Source organism: Lithobates pipiens, unplaced genomic scaffold, assembly GCF_037356315.1.
Source record: "Lithobates pipiens isolate NorthernLeopardFrog02 unplaced genomic scaffold, aLitPip1_a1.2 Scaffold_18, whole genome shotgun sequence".
NCBI lineage: Eukaryota > Metazoa > Chordata > Amphibia > Anura > Ranidae > Lithobates > Lithobates pipiens.
The window spans coordinates 42,339,501-42,356,231 of NW_027507758.1; the positions used below are offsets into that span (position 1 = coordinate 42,339,501).

Sequence of the window (16,731 nt, forward strand, 5' to 3'; positions counted from 1 at the left end):
TGCTGGGTTTAGTAACACTTTCATTTATAGGTTTTATGAATATATTTCCTTCTACATTTCCAAATCTTTAAAAATGTACTATTTTCCTTTTCTTTTAGACTAATATGGAAATAATTCCAGTGGCTATGGGCTCATTACACATATTCATCAGGCTAATCTTATTTTTTCTGCAGAATTTTTTTTTAATTCCACTGAGTTCAATAGCTCAAGCTCAATAAAAAAGCATACAGCTGAATTATTCCACTGAGTTCCATAGTTCAAGCTCAATAAAAAAGCACACAGCTGAATTAGTCAGAAGTGAGATTCATCCTTCTAATGTTACTTCTTCCTGTCTGCCTCGTTAGACAGAGCTGTACAGAATGTTAATTATAGAAAATGTGAATGTCACAGCTATAGGGCATTATGCCTATAATGTATCCAATATGTTTATTTCCTTTGATCTTCAGCTCCATCTAGAGCCCATAATGCAGTACTTTCCTAAAATACCACAATCAGGAAAATACTGCATTATGGCCACTTGATGGTGCCGTCGATCATAGGAAATAAACACACTGGACACATTACCGGAATTTTTTTTTTTTTTTTTTGCAACAACCGTATTAGTGCTGTGACATTCACAAAGCACTTTTTTTTATTAATAGACTCCCTTCGTTTCAGGTATATTAGGGAAAGGTGACAATCTGTGTCAGTTGTTCTTTACTTTATGTGTTCTTTTTGGGAAATTGTACTTAATTTCCTATCCTGGAGACCTAAGAAGATGTAAGAGGAGATCTTTTCAAATTAAGGGAAAATCTTGCATCATGTGTCCCCATCAGAGGAACACGCCTCTATTCCTTTTCTGGGAGACAAGTTGGATTTGGCTTAACTTTTGCTTTGGTGACAATGGTCTCCAGTGTTCATTTCCCAAAGTTAGTAAAGACAGCAATAACAAATTGACAAAACTTCGATTTGGCTTAATTTTCGCTTTGGTGAAAATGGTCACTAGCGTAATGCCCCATACACACGGTTGGAAATTCCAATGGAAGAAGTCAGATCGGATTATGTTGTCGGAAAATCCAATCGTGTGTGGGCTCTTTCGGACTTTTTCTGTCAGAACTTCTGACGGAAAAAGTTAGAGACCTGGATGTAAAATTTTCCGACAACAAAATCCAATCTGACTTTTTCCGATCGTGTGTAGAGAATTCTGACGCACAAAGTGCCATGCATGCTCAGAAAAAATTTGGAGACTAAACCTATTGGCTACAGGCCTCTACATAGTCCCGTCGTACGCTTTGTACGTCACCTCGTTCAGAATGATCTGATTTTCCAACAACTTTGTGCAACAGTGTGTATGCAAGACAAGTTTCGGCCAAAAGATAAAGACAGCAATAAAAATGGACAAAACTTGGAACTCCTTATGAAAAATGATTAAAAAAAAAAGTTTTGGTGTTTTTGCTTTAGATGTACTTTAAAGAAGTCATGCCTCTTATCTTGAATATGCAATAGGTCTTATCTGAAGAGGATTTCTTAGAAAAATATAAATCCTCTATATAGCTGTGACCTGTGTCCCGTAGTAAATGGAAAACCTTAGATGCAGATATCTGGAGATACATTTGGCCAGAAATTGCATACTATTTCCTAGACACATATCACTGCATCGCATCCAGATATATCAAGGATATGGATGTCTGTCAGGTCAGAGCCTGAAAATGAATTTACGAAGTAAGAAAATAATAACCGGAGAAAAGGACTGAGAATGTTGAGATAAGTCTTACAAAACACGTCATGAATATTCCGGGGTGTATTGGCTTTCTTATTGGATTTATTTTATTCATTTTTTTTTGCATTTCATTGTAGGATACAGTGCTGTGAAATATTTTAGGGCTTTAAAAATTCAGAACGAAATTAAGAATTTTAAGTGAATAAAATCGAATTGACAGCTTGAGAAAATACATTTTATGTGGATGAGTTGCAGCAAGTAAACCTCAGCAGAGTTGAGGCTCAAGAACTGGCTTTACTTTAGGTGAACCCCCTGCTTTGCTTGTGAAAGGCAAAGCAACAGGATTACTTAATGAGGAATGGAACTCTGGAAGCTGTACCCAAGACCTGGCAAGTAAAGGACAACTAACTAGTCACCAGCAGGGCTGGACTTACCATTGGGCTTGACTGGGCCCCGCCCAATAGGGGGCCCCACGGGCCCTGCTGAGATACATAGAGATGTGTACTTGGCTTGGCTCTGCTCACAGTCACGCCCTATGATAGACATAATGCAGGGACTAGTCCTCTCGCATGACCGTGAGCCGAGCCGAGTACTCTCGGCTCTGCTCGGGACTGCAAGAGGACCTGAGAGCTGCCATAAGCCGCCGAGGGGACCTGAGAGCCGCTGAGAACTGCTGAGAGGACCCAAGAGCCGCCAAGAGGACCCGAGAGCTGCCGAGAGGACCCGAGAGCCGCCGAGAGGACCCGAGAGCCGCCAAGGGGACCCAAGAGCCGCCGAGAGGACCCAAGAGCCGCCGAGAGGACCCAGGACTCTGTATCTTGGTGGCACCATTTTTAAACTTCAAGACTGCAATGACAAGGCTGCAAATGACACTGGGGCGCTTGTTATACGCCAATAAATATGGTAATGTATAGATGGTAGGGCCCGAAAGTGACTCAAGCCCAGGGGCCCCCACCACCCTAAGTCCTGGATTGGTCACCAGTAGTCTCCCTGCTGCTGACCTTTCCATGTTACTTGTTCTGCACCGTATCTCTACATGGAGGTGGTCATCTTGGTAAAGGCAGGGTTTTGCTTCCTCGTGTCAGCACCTCCAACAAGGAGAAGAGTGAGCAGCACAGTAGTGAAATCATCAACCTCACTCTAAATTTTGTGAGCCTAGCAGTCAGATGTAGCAGTGCCTTAGATCCCATACTACATTTATACTCATCAACCACTTTATTAGGTACTCCTTGCTAGTACCGGGTTGGACCTCCTTTTTCCTTCAGAACTGACTTCATTCTTCATGGAATAGATTCAACAAGGTGTTGAAAAATTCCTCAGAGATTTTGGTCCATATTGACAGGATAGCATCACTCAGTTGCTGCAGATTTGTCGGCTGCACATCCATGATGCGAATCTTCCCTTCCATCCCAAAGGTGCTCTATTAGACTGAGATCTGGTGACTGTGGGGGCCATTGGAGCACAGGGACCTCATTGTCATGTTCAAGAAACCAGCGGTGAGATGATTGAAGCTTTGTGACATGGTGCATTATCCTGCTGGAAGGAGCCATCAGAAGATGGGTACACTGTAGTCATAAAGGGATGGACATGGTCAGCAACAATACTTAAGTAGGCCGTGGCATTTAAACGATGCTCAGTTGGTACTAAGGGGCCCAAAGTGTGCCAAGAAAATATCCCCCACACCATTACACCACCACCAGCCTGAACCGTTGATACAAGGCAGGATGGATCCATGATTTCATGTTGTTTACTCCAAATTCTGACAAAAAAGGGGGGTAGGGTAGGGAACCAACTAAATGAAGGTTAACATAGGGGTACCACCGGGTAATTAGCCACACACTTGAATCGAGTGGTACTCAGTGGCCAAAGGGAAACATGAAAACATATGAAAAAACTTTTTTGGTATAGTGCACAATTTTTTCATATACTTCAAATTCTGACCCTACTATCTGAATGTCGCCGATGAGTGGCACCCAGTGTGGTATTCTGCTGCTGTAGCCCATCTGCTTCTAGGTTCAATGTGTTGTGCATTCAGAGATGATATTCTGCATACCCTGGTTGTAATGAGTGGTTAGTTGAGTTACTGTTGCCTTTCTATCATTTACCCATTCTCCTCTGACCTCTGACATCAACACGGCATTTTCGTACACACAACTGCCGCTCACTGGATATTTTTACTTTTTCAGATAAGGCTCTGTAAACCCGAGAGATGGTTGTGCATAAAAATCCCAGTAAATCACCAGATTTTTAAATACTTAGACCAGCCCGTATAGCACCAACAACCGTGCCACATTCAAAGTCACTTAAATCTACTTCCTTCCCCATTCTGATGCTCCGTTTGAACTTCAGCAAGTCATATTCACCACATCTGCATGCCTAAATGCATTGAGTTGCTGCCATGCGATTGGCTGATTAGCCATTTTTGATACAAAGCAATTGAACAGGTGTATCTAACAAAGTGGCCGGTGAGTGTATATACAGTGCAAATCGTATTTTACCTTTTAAAACTAAAATCAGAAAAAAAGAAAAAAAGAAAAATAATGGCGCTTAACTATAATGGTCCCGTGGCCACGGTCACCGAGTTCAGGACCGGGTCGCGAGCACGCCGCCGGCTGTGCGCGCGCGACCCACGGATGGGCACTTAAAGAGCAACGTACCTGTACGTGCTTGTGCCATTCTGCCGACGTAAATGTGCAGGAGGCGGTCCTTAAGCAGTTAAGGGCGTAGAATCACTGATCACTTTGGTGTGATGGATGGAATAAGAAGAGACATTACTTCAAAGGATTCTTTTGGACACTCTCATGAACTTTATCTTAATTTTGTTTGTTCTGTGACACATTTATTTGGTTCACTTATCACAGGGTGATACAATTGTTGTTCTCACACATTTTGTTCATACCATTTAATTGTTGTCACGTTTCTTGGAGTTAGTTATAATTTATGGTTAAGCGCCACTATTTTTCCTTTTTTCTGATTTTAGCTTTAAAAGGTAAAATACGTTTTGCACTTTACATTTTTTCAAGTGGCAGCTCTAGTTGAGGGAGCAGGCTTTGTCTAGGCACAGCGGTGGGTATTTAGGTAAAGGGTGGAAATTTTTGGAATACCTGCAGTTTTAGTGTATATACAGTGCCTTGAAAAACTATTCATACCCCTTGAAATTCTCTAAATTTTGCCATGTTACAACCATAAACGGAAATGTATTTTCTTGGGATTTTATGTGATAGACCAAAACAAAGTGACACATAAATGTGAAGTGGAAGGAAAATAGTTTTCACATTTTTTTACAAATAAATATGTGAAAAGTGTGGCGTGCATTTGTATTCAGCCCCCCTGAGTCAATACTTTGTAGAACCACCTTTCGCTGCAATTACAGCTGCAAGTTTTTGGGTCTGTCTCTACCAGGTTTGCACATCTAGAGAGTGTTTTCCTCTAAGTTTGTCCTATATTTGGCTCCATCCATCTTCCCATGAACTCTGACCAGCTTCCCTGTCCCTGCTGAAGAAAAGCATCCCCACAACATGAATCTGCCACCACCATGTTTCACAGTGGGGATGATATGTTCAGGATGATGTGCAGTTTTAGTTTTCCGCCACACATATCGTTTTTCTTTTAGGCCAAAAAGCTACATTTTGGTCTCATCTGACCAGAGCACCTTCTTTCACATGTTTGCTGTGTCCCTCACATGGTTTCTTGCAAACTGCAAACACGACTTCTTATGGCTTTCTTTCAACAATGGCTTTCTTCTTGCCAGATTTGTGGAATGGACATTGTCCTGTGGACAGATTTTCCCACCTGAGCTGTGGATCTCTGCAGCTCCTCCAGAGTTGCCATGGGCCTCTTGATTGCTTCTCTGATTAATGCTCTCCTTGCCCGGTCTGTCAGTTTAGGTGGGCGGCCATGTCTTGGTAGGTTTGCAGTTGTGTCATACACTTTCCATTTTCAGATGATGGACTGAATAGTGCTCCATGAGATGTTCAAAGCTTGGGATATTTTTTTTATAACCTAACCCTGCTTTAAACTTTTCTGCAACTTTATCCCTGACTTGTCTGGCGTGTTTCTTGGCCTTCATAATGCTGTTTGTTCACTAAAGTTCTTTAACAAACCTCAGCGGGCTTCACAGAACAGCTGTATTTATATTGAGATTAAATTACACACAGGTGGACTCTATTTACTAATTATGTGACTTCTGAAGGCAATTGGTTCCACTAGATTTTAGTTAGGGGTATCTGAGTAAGAGGGGCTGAAGACAAATGCACACCACACTTTTCAGATATTTATTTGTTAAAAAAAATTAAAACCATTTACTATTTTCCTTCCACCTGATGATTATGTGCCACTTTGTGTTGGTCTATCACATACAATCCCAATTAAATATATTTACGTTTTTGATTTAAAATAATGTGGAAAATTTCAAGGGGTGCTGCTCAGGGTGTCCACCAAAAAAGAAAAGAGGGAGGTAAAAGATCCTTTATAGTGTAGTTGGTTCAAAAATTAGAATTGGCTCAAGAATGGTTAATCAGAAAAGAAATTGGAAAATAATGTACATTTGTTAAAGCTGCAGTCACCCTAGGGCAGCCTTTCTCAACCTTTACAACACAGAGGAAACCTTGAAATAGTTCTCCGGTCTCAGGGAACCCCTGCTAAATATTAGAAGTCTACAACTCATGATACATTAGTGTGATGGTCAGTGGGAAGAATGGTCCTTACACTTGTGGTCATTGGGAAGAATTACCTCCTTACAGAGAGCTAAAAAGATCAATGGTGTCGGTGGGAACTTATCCGAGAGGGAGAAATGGCCCAATGCTGAAGGAACCCCTAGCAACCTCTGGAGGAACCCTGGTTGGAAATCACTGCCCTAGGGGGTAGAACACACAACCTTCCAAGATCACGGGTGGAGAAAAACCTGTCTCTATGCAGGAAGAGTGTGGTCGCTCCCAATGACATAAGGGTCCCAATCTTGGTTCCTCTGCTGGTTTCTCAGGCAGGTTTGCAAAATCAAAAGAAGTCTAATAAAATCCTGTAAGTGGTTTGATCAGCAGAGGCACCCGTTGTCACGTGTCTTACACATATGATGACATATTCTTCATTTCTCCTAGCAAAATCACTTTCTCCATTTCAGTTCAGTACTGATACGTTTTTTAGATGGGAGGACCTGTCATCAATGAAGGAGGTTTGCTGTTCATACCTTTTGGTCTGTATGGTGTCAGTATTGATTGGTTTGCATGAAAGTAAGACCGCTGCACAAAAATGGTGTGATGTAAAGTATTACAATGATCGCCATTTTATTCTCTATGGTGTCCGAATTTTTTTTAAAAAGAATATATATATATATATATATATATATATATATATATATATATATATATATATATATATATATATATATATATATATTTTTTTTTTTTTTGTTAGAAGGTTCTAAATAAATATATATATATATAAAAATGACTTAGAACCCTCTAACATTTTTTATATATATATATATATAATGTTAGAGGGTTCTAAATATATATATATATATATATATATATATATATATATATATATATATATATTTAGATATATTTAGAACCCTCTAACATATTATATTATATATATATATATATATATATATATATATATATATATATATATATATATATATATATATATATATATATATATATATATATATATATATATACATATATATATGTATAAAATGTTAGAGGGCTCTAAGTAATTTTTTAGCAAACAAAGACAAATTTTAACTTGTAAACACAAGTTTGCAAACTAGGCCTGGTCCTTAAGTGGTTAAAAAATGCATTTAGTTACATAGCTGAATAGCGTTTACAGAGCTGGATGAATGTGTGTCTTATATGTGCCCAGGGTTCAGTTTTAACAATTTCCTAGAGACTAGAGGAAATCCTCAAAAAAAAAAGAGAAATATTAATACAGATACGATAACATACACAGATGTGAAAGTGAAAACACCAAATTTATTTTGATGGACTGAAAGCCCCTAACAGATTTATACTCTTCAAAATTCAATATATAAAAAAAAAAAGTTGGATGAAAGCAATACCTTTAGTCAACTTTTTATATAAATGGCTTATATGTCATAGCGTTCCATTAACATATTAATTTGAAGCATATGAGCAAGCATAAACGTTGACATAGGGAAAATGATGCCTGGCTTCAGACCCAGCTAATGTAAAAGGAAATTAATTTTACTTGTGACTTGTCACAAAGATTTATAATCGGAGGCCTCCATTGAATGCTCTTTGATTAAGTCAGCGGCAGAAAATCATTAACAGTCAGTGGGCCATCTAAGTACAAGCTGATCGGGTCATCTTCTCTCCGGAAGGGGTCAACTTTCTTCTGATAATTTTGAGAGGCTCGAATACCTGTTTGATTTATTCTTTAAGGCACATGGGTTTATTAAACATAAAACAGTGATCTTCCTTTCTAAAACACTGTTTCTTATTATTTTAACCTTAGGTTTTAAGACACTTTTACTAAATAAATCAATCAATAAATGCACCCATATTTGCTGCAAAAAAAAAGTGCATTTGTTATTATTTTGCAAATGAGCCTAAAAATAATTTCAACCTCCACCAGTGGATCATGGGAAGCAATTCTAAACTCCTGCAGATTCTTCCTTAAAGTGGGGTTGCACACCAAAAAGAAAAAATCATTAAAATTCATTAAATAATAAAAAAAAAATTGGATTTTTTAACTCACCTCTAAATGCCTTTTGCTAGGGGGTCCCTCGTAGTCTGCCTCCTTCAGTGCGTGGGCTGGTGACATCATTTCCCCTCGGTGCAGGAAGGGCTCAGCTCTACCCCCTCCCTCTTGTCAGTCATCTGGGACACGTGACAGGTCCCAGATGACTGCGCAGCCAATCACGGCGGGCGACGCCGCCTCGCGCATGCACAGTGGGTGCCTGGCTGTGGCTTCACAGTTACAATGCCGGCGCCGCCGAGCGGAGGGGGGGACGAGTGGGGCTTTGTTCCTCCGCATCGCTGGGACCTGGAGCAGGTAAGTGTCCGATAATTAAAAGTCAGCAGCTGCAGTATTTGTAGCTGCTGACTTTTATTTTTATTTTTTTAATGGAAACTCCTTTTTTAAAGTGATTGTAAAGCTTTGTTTAAAAAAATAAAAATAAATACCAAACATGTTATACTTACCTGTTCTGTGCAAGGGTTTTGCACAGAGCAACCCCGATCCTCCTCTTCTGGGGTCCCCCAGCGGCGCTCCTGGCTCCTCCTCTTCTTGAGCGCCACCACGGAGAGACCCTTTCTAGCTTTCTATGGCGGCACTCATGCGGGTGCGCTCCCAAGTCCTGCTGCTGCGCCCATTGACGCAGACAGGACTTGGCCCCGCTCCTCGGCTCCCGCGTCATTGTATTTGATTGAGAGCAAAAGCATTTTCTTTCCACTTTATGTGCCACTTTGTGTTAAAAAAAAAATGTTATCACATAAAATCCCAACAAAATACATTTACGTTTCTGGTTGCAACATGACAAAACGTAGAAAATTTCAAAGGGTATGAATACTTTTTCAAGGCACTATAGTGTGGTTCCTACCTGCGTTTTTTTTCTCTCTGCTATCTGCATGAGTCACTTCTGCCCGTGTATGCCAACATCACAGACTCTTCCCCATCTTACCTCCAGCACAGAAGGTGATTCACAGCTTCATCTGTGCATGTTTCACTTTGAGATGTTGTAGTGAGGGGTGTGTCCTTTCCCTCTGCTCAGGTCTCAGATTACACTCAGCTCCCTGCTCTGTGCTCTGCAGTGTGACTTGCCCCCCCCCCCCCCCCCCTGCTAGAGAACAGAAATGCTATGCAAAATATGTGCTTTAGGAGAATGTAGAGAAGAGTGAGCTGCAGATAAATAGGCACAACAAATGTAGGAAGATTTTGTTCATCTCTGTGTATCACCTGAGGCTAGCTGCATCACTGGGCCTATGTACAAACGCTTTAAGTTATTTCTGAATAATAATGCCTGTTGATCCTGCCAGAAATCAAGTGAGCTGGCAACTTCATGTGCTCTCTGCTGAGTGATATCGGTTAGCATTATACCTAGCTATTTTCAAGGACTACAGAACACCTCCCCCCTCATCCATGTTTAGGAGAAAGGGGGATGTTTTCTATAGATACAGTATGGTGAGTGAGCATTGTCCTTCTAGGACAGGAAGTGTGATAATTGGAGGATCACCAGGTGAAAATAAAGGGAAAAAGCCTAAAAAAATGCAGCTACCACATCGAAGGACTGGTAATCTGCAATTTATTCCATTTTTATTTTCGGATTTAGATGTTTTAAGTTTTGCAGTTTGCAGGGTAGGTGGGATGTTTTTGTGATAATCATACCATGGCAGCAATCATAACACGGCCCCCTATAATAGAAACTTCCCGTGTACCCCCAAAAGAGGGATAGCGAGGAAAAAGGGGATTTGATATGCGCCAAAGCAAAAATCAAAAACAGACATAAAATTAAATTTTTATTTTCACATTAAAATTAGAAAAACCTAAAAACATGTATCCTCAGCTGCAACCTGGTTTAAAGAATAGGAATCTAAACACGCATAAAAGAGGATAGTTGGACCGACGCGTTTAGCTTTGGAAAAAAAGCTTCCTCAGGATCCACTTCAATATTCACTCTTTAAAATCTCGCATCTCACAAATGACACAATAAATCAGTCATTACAAAATATATATATATAAATCACGTCAATAACATCATACAACAAATATTTATCAAATAAATAAATAAAAATGTATCGAACCAAACAGCTGCCCCCTTTTTAGTGGGTACATGGGAATTTTCTATGTTTCTAGGTCTCTTGCCTTTGGCCAGCTCCTCTAAACACCTTTTCTGCTGGCAGGAGAAAAGCAGCTTTAAAAAAAACTCACTTAAAGCCATTTAGGCGCAGCAAGTGTTTGAGCATTCATTCATTCCATTGGTCAGACTATTCATTTATTCTATCTATTGAAAATAATGAACACTCAAGTGATAAATCCTATATAATAATAATAATAATAAACCCACCTAGCATTTAGAAGCATTTGGATGCCTTTACAGGGGTTTAGACGCGCCAAGCATATTTTCTACTCAAATGGGCAAGTGAGCTTTTTAAATGCCTCCAAATTCTCTTTTTCTAATTAGCCTGTAAACGGCTATATGTGCATGGCCACATAGGCTCATATAGAGGGGCGTTTAGAAAAAAACAAAAAAGAAACTCTTAAAAGCGTTTTTTTAACCACTTGCTGCCCGCCCCATAGACAAATGATGTCCTGGTCAGCAAGTGGAATGCCAGGGTTATGGCTGCAGCAATATGCCGTTATCCTGATATTGTTTTTTTTCAGCAAGCAATTCTCTACAAGATAAAAGTGGTCCGAGTGGCGAATTTGTGACTGGATCACTTTTACCGCTTCCTGGTGATTCCCAAGCTTACCTGACCAATCAGTGAAGCCTGGGACCCATCTGGCACCACCAATGGCTTGGTAAAGTCAAGTAAAGTAAAGTAAAGTCAAGATGGCCTCAACTCATCTCTATGGCCTTGGAGGACCGGAGAGGCGTCATGACGTCACTTCTGGTTCCTCCGGCATGTAAAAAAAGGCTTTTTCATTTATTTTTATTTTTTTTAAGCAAAAGATCGAAAATGTATTTTTTGGGGTATTTTACTTTTAAAGGTAGAGGAGAGATTTGGGGTCTTAAAGACCCGAGAGCTCTCCATAAAGAGGACCTGTCATGCTGTATTGCTGTCGCAAGGGATGTTTACATTTCTTGCAATAGCAATAAAAGTGCTAAAAAAACAATAAAAATGACAGTGTAAAAAAAAAAAAAAAATGAATAAAATAAATAATGCTAAAAACATTTTTTAAAGAGCAGTGGTGAACACATACGTAGGTCACACCCACATATGTAAACGGTACTCAAACCACACTTGAGGTTTCGCCACAAACATTAGAGTGAAAGCAATAATTCTATCACTAGATCTCTCTGTAACTCTAAACTGGTAACTTGTAGACATTTTTAAAGCGTCGCCTATTGGGATTTTTAAGTACCATAGTTTGGCACCACTCTGCGAGCATGTGCAATTTTAAAGCAGCGAATGTTGGGTATCTATTTACTCAGCGTAACAGTGTCTTTCATATTTTACCAAAAATTGGACTATATATTGTTTTTTTTTTTTTTTATTTCATTAAAGTGTATTTTGATACAAAAAAATTGGGTTTGAAAAATCGCTGTGCAAAAACCACGTGACATAAAAAAAACATTGCAACGACTGCTATTTTGTTCACTAAGGCCTCTGCTAAAAAAATAAATAAATAAATTATATATATATATATATACATATATATATATATATATATATATATATATATATATATAACACAGATTTTTATATATATGAGAGAAATGTCATAATTGGCCCAGGAGGCAAAGTGTTGCTTCCGTACCCTTGGATGGCATGTTTGTAATTCTACCATTATCACATCTCACAGATTCACTTTTTCACGCATATATTTTATCATGTCTTCTATCTTGATCACGTTCCCAAATTTGCAAAAAAAAAAAAGTCACATATTTAATTTTGTAAGCATCAACCCCTTGTGTATGGATGATGGTGGTAGATCAAATGTAGGACCAGGCTTGATCATAAATGAACAAATAAATAAAAAGGAACTAACCTGAGCTAAACAATCTACATTCAGCAAATTACATTTCCACAATGCATGCAGAATAAAAACCATTACAACAAATAATAAATTAGTACAGTGCATTAGATAAAAATTGACCATTAAATTCCAGTCATGTTTTTTTTTTTTGTGTGACAGGTATTCAAGCAGCAAGAACCAGTGTTTTGGACTTCCTACTACTCGAAACTGAATGCATTTTATTCTTTTTTTTTTTTTTTCTTTTTTTTTTTTTTTTATTATTGCTATAACTAAAGATGTCACACAATAAAAATAAACCTTTTACAGTCCTGTACAGAAGACATGAACATTCTCTCCAGGTCCTTCATAAACTGCTGGCATGTCAAAGCACAAAATATCATTTTTAAGATCTGCAATGCTCTTTTTGTATATTTTTTAAGGGGATTATTACAATTTTAATGGGACATTAAGGGAACTTCTGCATAATATTTTTTTTTTTTTCCCTAAACGCATATACTAATTTTTTGTCAATTAGAGTTTATAATGACTGCCTATGTACAAGATCTCATTTGTCTATTGTTTTTTTCTGTCTCTTGATCACTAAGTGCTTCATGGAATGAATATGCAACTTAAAGAATGCTTTTCTGATCTATTTAAGCTATTGATTATTACTTTATGCATGATTACAACATATTGCTGTAAAAGTGCTAATTGCTAAGAAGGAAAAAAAATAGATAAAATGATATTTCTAAAAAAAAAAAAAAAAAAAAAAAATGAAAATGGAAAAGTCTTGTTTTACTGGTTCTATTTGTGATGCTCTCTTACTGCACATGACAAACATTAAGGGGTTGATTTACTAAAGGCAAATAGATGCGTGTGCATTTTGCAAAGTGCAGTTGCTCCAGGACTTAGTAAATGTGGTAAAGCTTAATTTTGCAAAGAATACCCAATCGCGTGCAAGAAGGGAGAAAAAAAATAAAATAAAAAAAAAAACATCTTTTTGCTTGCACATGATTGGATGATGGATGTCAGCAGAGCTTCTGCTCTTTTACTAAGCTCTGGAGCAACTGCACTTGCAAAGTGCAACTCATGTAATAATGTTTCATCAAATTCATACAATGATAAAGTGTTCCCAGTATTTATTAGCAAATTGTCACAGCTGTGCGGAGGATTTTTGCACTTTAGTTTTAATTAATTTGTGGTTTTAATGTCAGATATATCATATTGCACAAACACTGGAGCACTTTATCATTGTATGAATTTAATTAAATAGAGATTATTATTTGTATATATATGAATTGATACTTTCTGGATGTGGAAAAGAGAAAAGGGTTTAACGAATGATGTATTATTTACAAGATGAATTGATTAAGCACAAATACATATATTTTATTTATTCACATATCATGATAGCCAGCTCCACATTTAATATATAGTATATATAATTAGAGAAGGTGAATTGATCATCTTTTTCCTCTATGGGGAAAAATAAGAGATCCAAGGTGCCATGAAGAGCTGAGAAAGGTTTGCAGTGTGCCTGGATGCTCATGCATAGATGGTGGAGTCATGGGTGGTGGAGTCATGGTTGGAGTCATGCATAGATGGTGGAGTCATGGGTGGTGGAGTCTGGATGGAGCCATGCATAGATGATGGAGTCATGGTTGGTGGAGTCTGAGTGGAGTCATGCATATATGATGGAGTCATAGGTGGTGAAGTCTGGGTGAAGTCATGCATAGATGGTGGAGAAATGGGTGGTGGAGTCTGGGTGGAGTAATGCATAGACGGTGGAGTCATGGGTGGTGGAGTCATGCATAGGTGGTGAAGTCTGGGTGGAGTCATGCATAGATGGACAGATATCACTATACCTGTTGTTCATCTGTGAAGAGCCTATGGGCAATCTTGTTTCTGGTGGCAATTCACCAAGAAAATATACCCTGCTGCATATACTAACAGGAAAAAGAGGCCTTACATTCAAACTATGGCAGGAGCTAAGTCAAATGTTTACATATTCTTAACAAGCATTAAATGAGCTAGCAAGCCCCCACTGACCTCTTAAAGTGGAGATCCAGGCTTATTAAAAGTCAGCAGCTACAAAAAGTGTAGTTGTTGACTTTTAATAAACAGACACTTACCTGTTCCACGTTCCAGCAATGCGGCCGAACGGGGTGTCGCTCCTCTCCCCCTCCTCTCCTCCGGCGCCTCTATTGCCACTCTGGGCACCCGGCTGTGACAGCTTTCGCGAGTCTCGCTGCTCTCCCTGAGTGGATAGGCGATCTCCTGGGACCTGTCACGTGTCCCAAGAGATCGCTTAGAGGGAGGGGCCACCCTCCCTCTAAGGCAAAAGGAGGAGTCGCCTTGGTGGTCCCTGGGAGGAAGGAGGAAGTGGGACAGGAAGTCCCCCTCCTAATGAAGCCCCCCCCCCAAAAAAAAAACACAACATTTTTGGGTGGAACTCCGCTTTAAATTGCATTCAAGGAAAGAGGTTAGCTTTAACACAGATGCTATAAAGTGCTTAAACTTAACTACTCCGCACCCAAAATTACCCCTCCTGCTCCAAAGCCATGGGAAATCCAGGAACTCCTGTGTTTGAATGAATGCATTACAATCCCCCTGCCTCCTTATAATGCCACAAATGGAAACTCAGTAGCCAATCACCATCTCATACAGGAGAGTGTAACAAGTGTGCTTACCTCTGTTTAAAACAACCTTCAGTGAGTCGATACTTGTGTAGCACCATCCTAACCCAGGGCGAAGTCCATGGTTTGCAATGGGGGTTTGAGAAAACATTGACTGCTAGCCACTTTCTTGGGTTTTTCAAGATTTTATCTCATCCCCGCAGGGAGAGGGAGTTAGGGGCTGCAGTTGTTCATAGCAATACTTGCAGCCTGTACAATGTAAAGGACCTTTGAATTGAAACAGGCACTTTAAATAGCAGAACTTGGGGGGGTGTCCAGGATGGCACTGTGAGCGGCTGCTTTTTTAGTGAGCTCCGCTTCGGATACACTTACCCTGATCCAGGATTGCCTTTTCTCCTCCACATTCAGCCCCTCTGGAGCCCGGGGTAGGTGGCTGTTAGCCCCGCGGCCCAGCGGGAGAGGACTGAGGGCGCGGCGCTCTCCCAGCCGCTCCGTGGCCTTGACGGTGTTTTAGGCCGCAGCCGCGGCCTTTCCTGCCGGCCCCCGCCCGAGCGGCGGAGCGCGGTGTCCGCGGAGGATCGAGGCGGGACCCCCGAGACCGGTGGCTGCACAGAGGGTGGACCCCTGCCTGACGGATGATCGCGGCCCAGACACGGAATCCGGACCTCCGGCGGTGAGTAGGCCGCGACCGCGGCCTTTCCTGATGGCCCCCGCCCGAGCAACTGCAGCACTCCAGGAGTGACATCCCCCGCAGCCTATGGCGGACCCCATACAAGGTGAGGCTGAGCCAGGACATCCGGAGGCGAGTAGGCCGCGACCGGGGCCTTTCCTGACGGCCTGCGGACTGCCCGGGGGCTCCAACTTGCAATCCCCCCCCTGCACTGAGGTGAGGTCCCCTGCCTAACCTGCACATCATATAGGGAGGAGAGGGGCCCTGTCTTGGGGAGGTTGCTGACCCCCCGCTCCCCCCCGGTATACAGGGCCCTCTGGGACATCGATTGGCGGGAGTTCGGGGGCGGCCCCCCTGACAGCCCCTGCAGGGTGAAACAGGGCGGGGGACTTCTTTAACGCCCCAGCTGTCCTGGAGGACCCCAGCCGATAGACCAAGGGCGGCCCTGGGCACGGGAACAGGCCCTTCTGCCCACACACACACCACAGCCCTCCCTTCACGGCCCGAAGACACCCGGACTCTACAGCCGGGGCATCAGAGATCTGCAAGAATTTTAGTAAAGGGGGCAAGCGTCTGTCTTTTCCATCCCAGCCAGACCCCCCCCCCGGGCAGACTTGGTCCCCCAGGAGGAGACCCGTACCACACGGAGTGCCTATAGAGCTTCCCAGACGGCCCCCATGGATCCAGCCGAGTACCGGCCTCCCTGGCTGGCGGAGGTCACGGCGGCCATTGCCACTTGTCAAACCACCCTAACAGCCAAAATGGAAGCCGTGCAGTTGGATATGGGTCTTATCAGACAGGATATAGACAGACTCAGATCCAGGGTTACTGAGACCGAGCAAAGGGTGAGCAATACTGAAGACACAGTGTCCGAACATGGAGCTGCACTTCGCACCCTTCAAACTAAAGTTAAAGCCTTGGAATACAGAGCTGAAGATGCCGAGAATAGGAACCGGTGCAATAATCTCTGCATTGTCGGCCTCCCAGAGGGGGCTGAAGGGAACAACCCCACCTGCTTTGTGGAGGGCATGCTGCGGGACCTCCTCCCTGATGCTCGTTTCTCGCCTCGCTACGCAGTGGAA

At 41.3% G+C, this 16,731-nt stretch overlaps 1 protein-coding gene across 1 annotated transcript in view; it reads left to right on the plus strand.

Moving 5' to 3' along the window:
* KCNK12 (potassium two pore domain channel subfamily K member 12) overlaps positions 1-13,061 on the plus strand; it is a 239,121-nt gene extending 226,060 nt beyond the window's left edge. Inside the window, exon 3 of the mRNA XM_077485621.1 lies at positions 12,524-13,061. Within this exon, the coding sequence (XP_077341747.1) occupies positions 12,524-12,575 (52 nt within the window). The 3' untranslated portion in view covers positions 12,576-13,061. The remainder of the gene's footprint in view (positions 1-12,523) is intronic.
* The last annotated feature ends 3,670 nt before the right edge of the window (positions 13,062-16,731 follow it).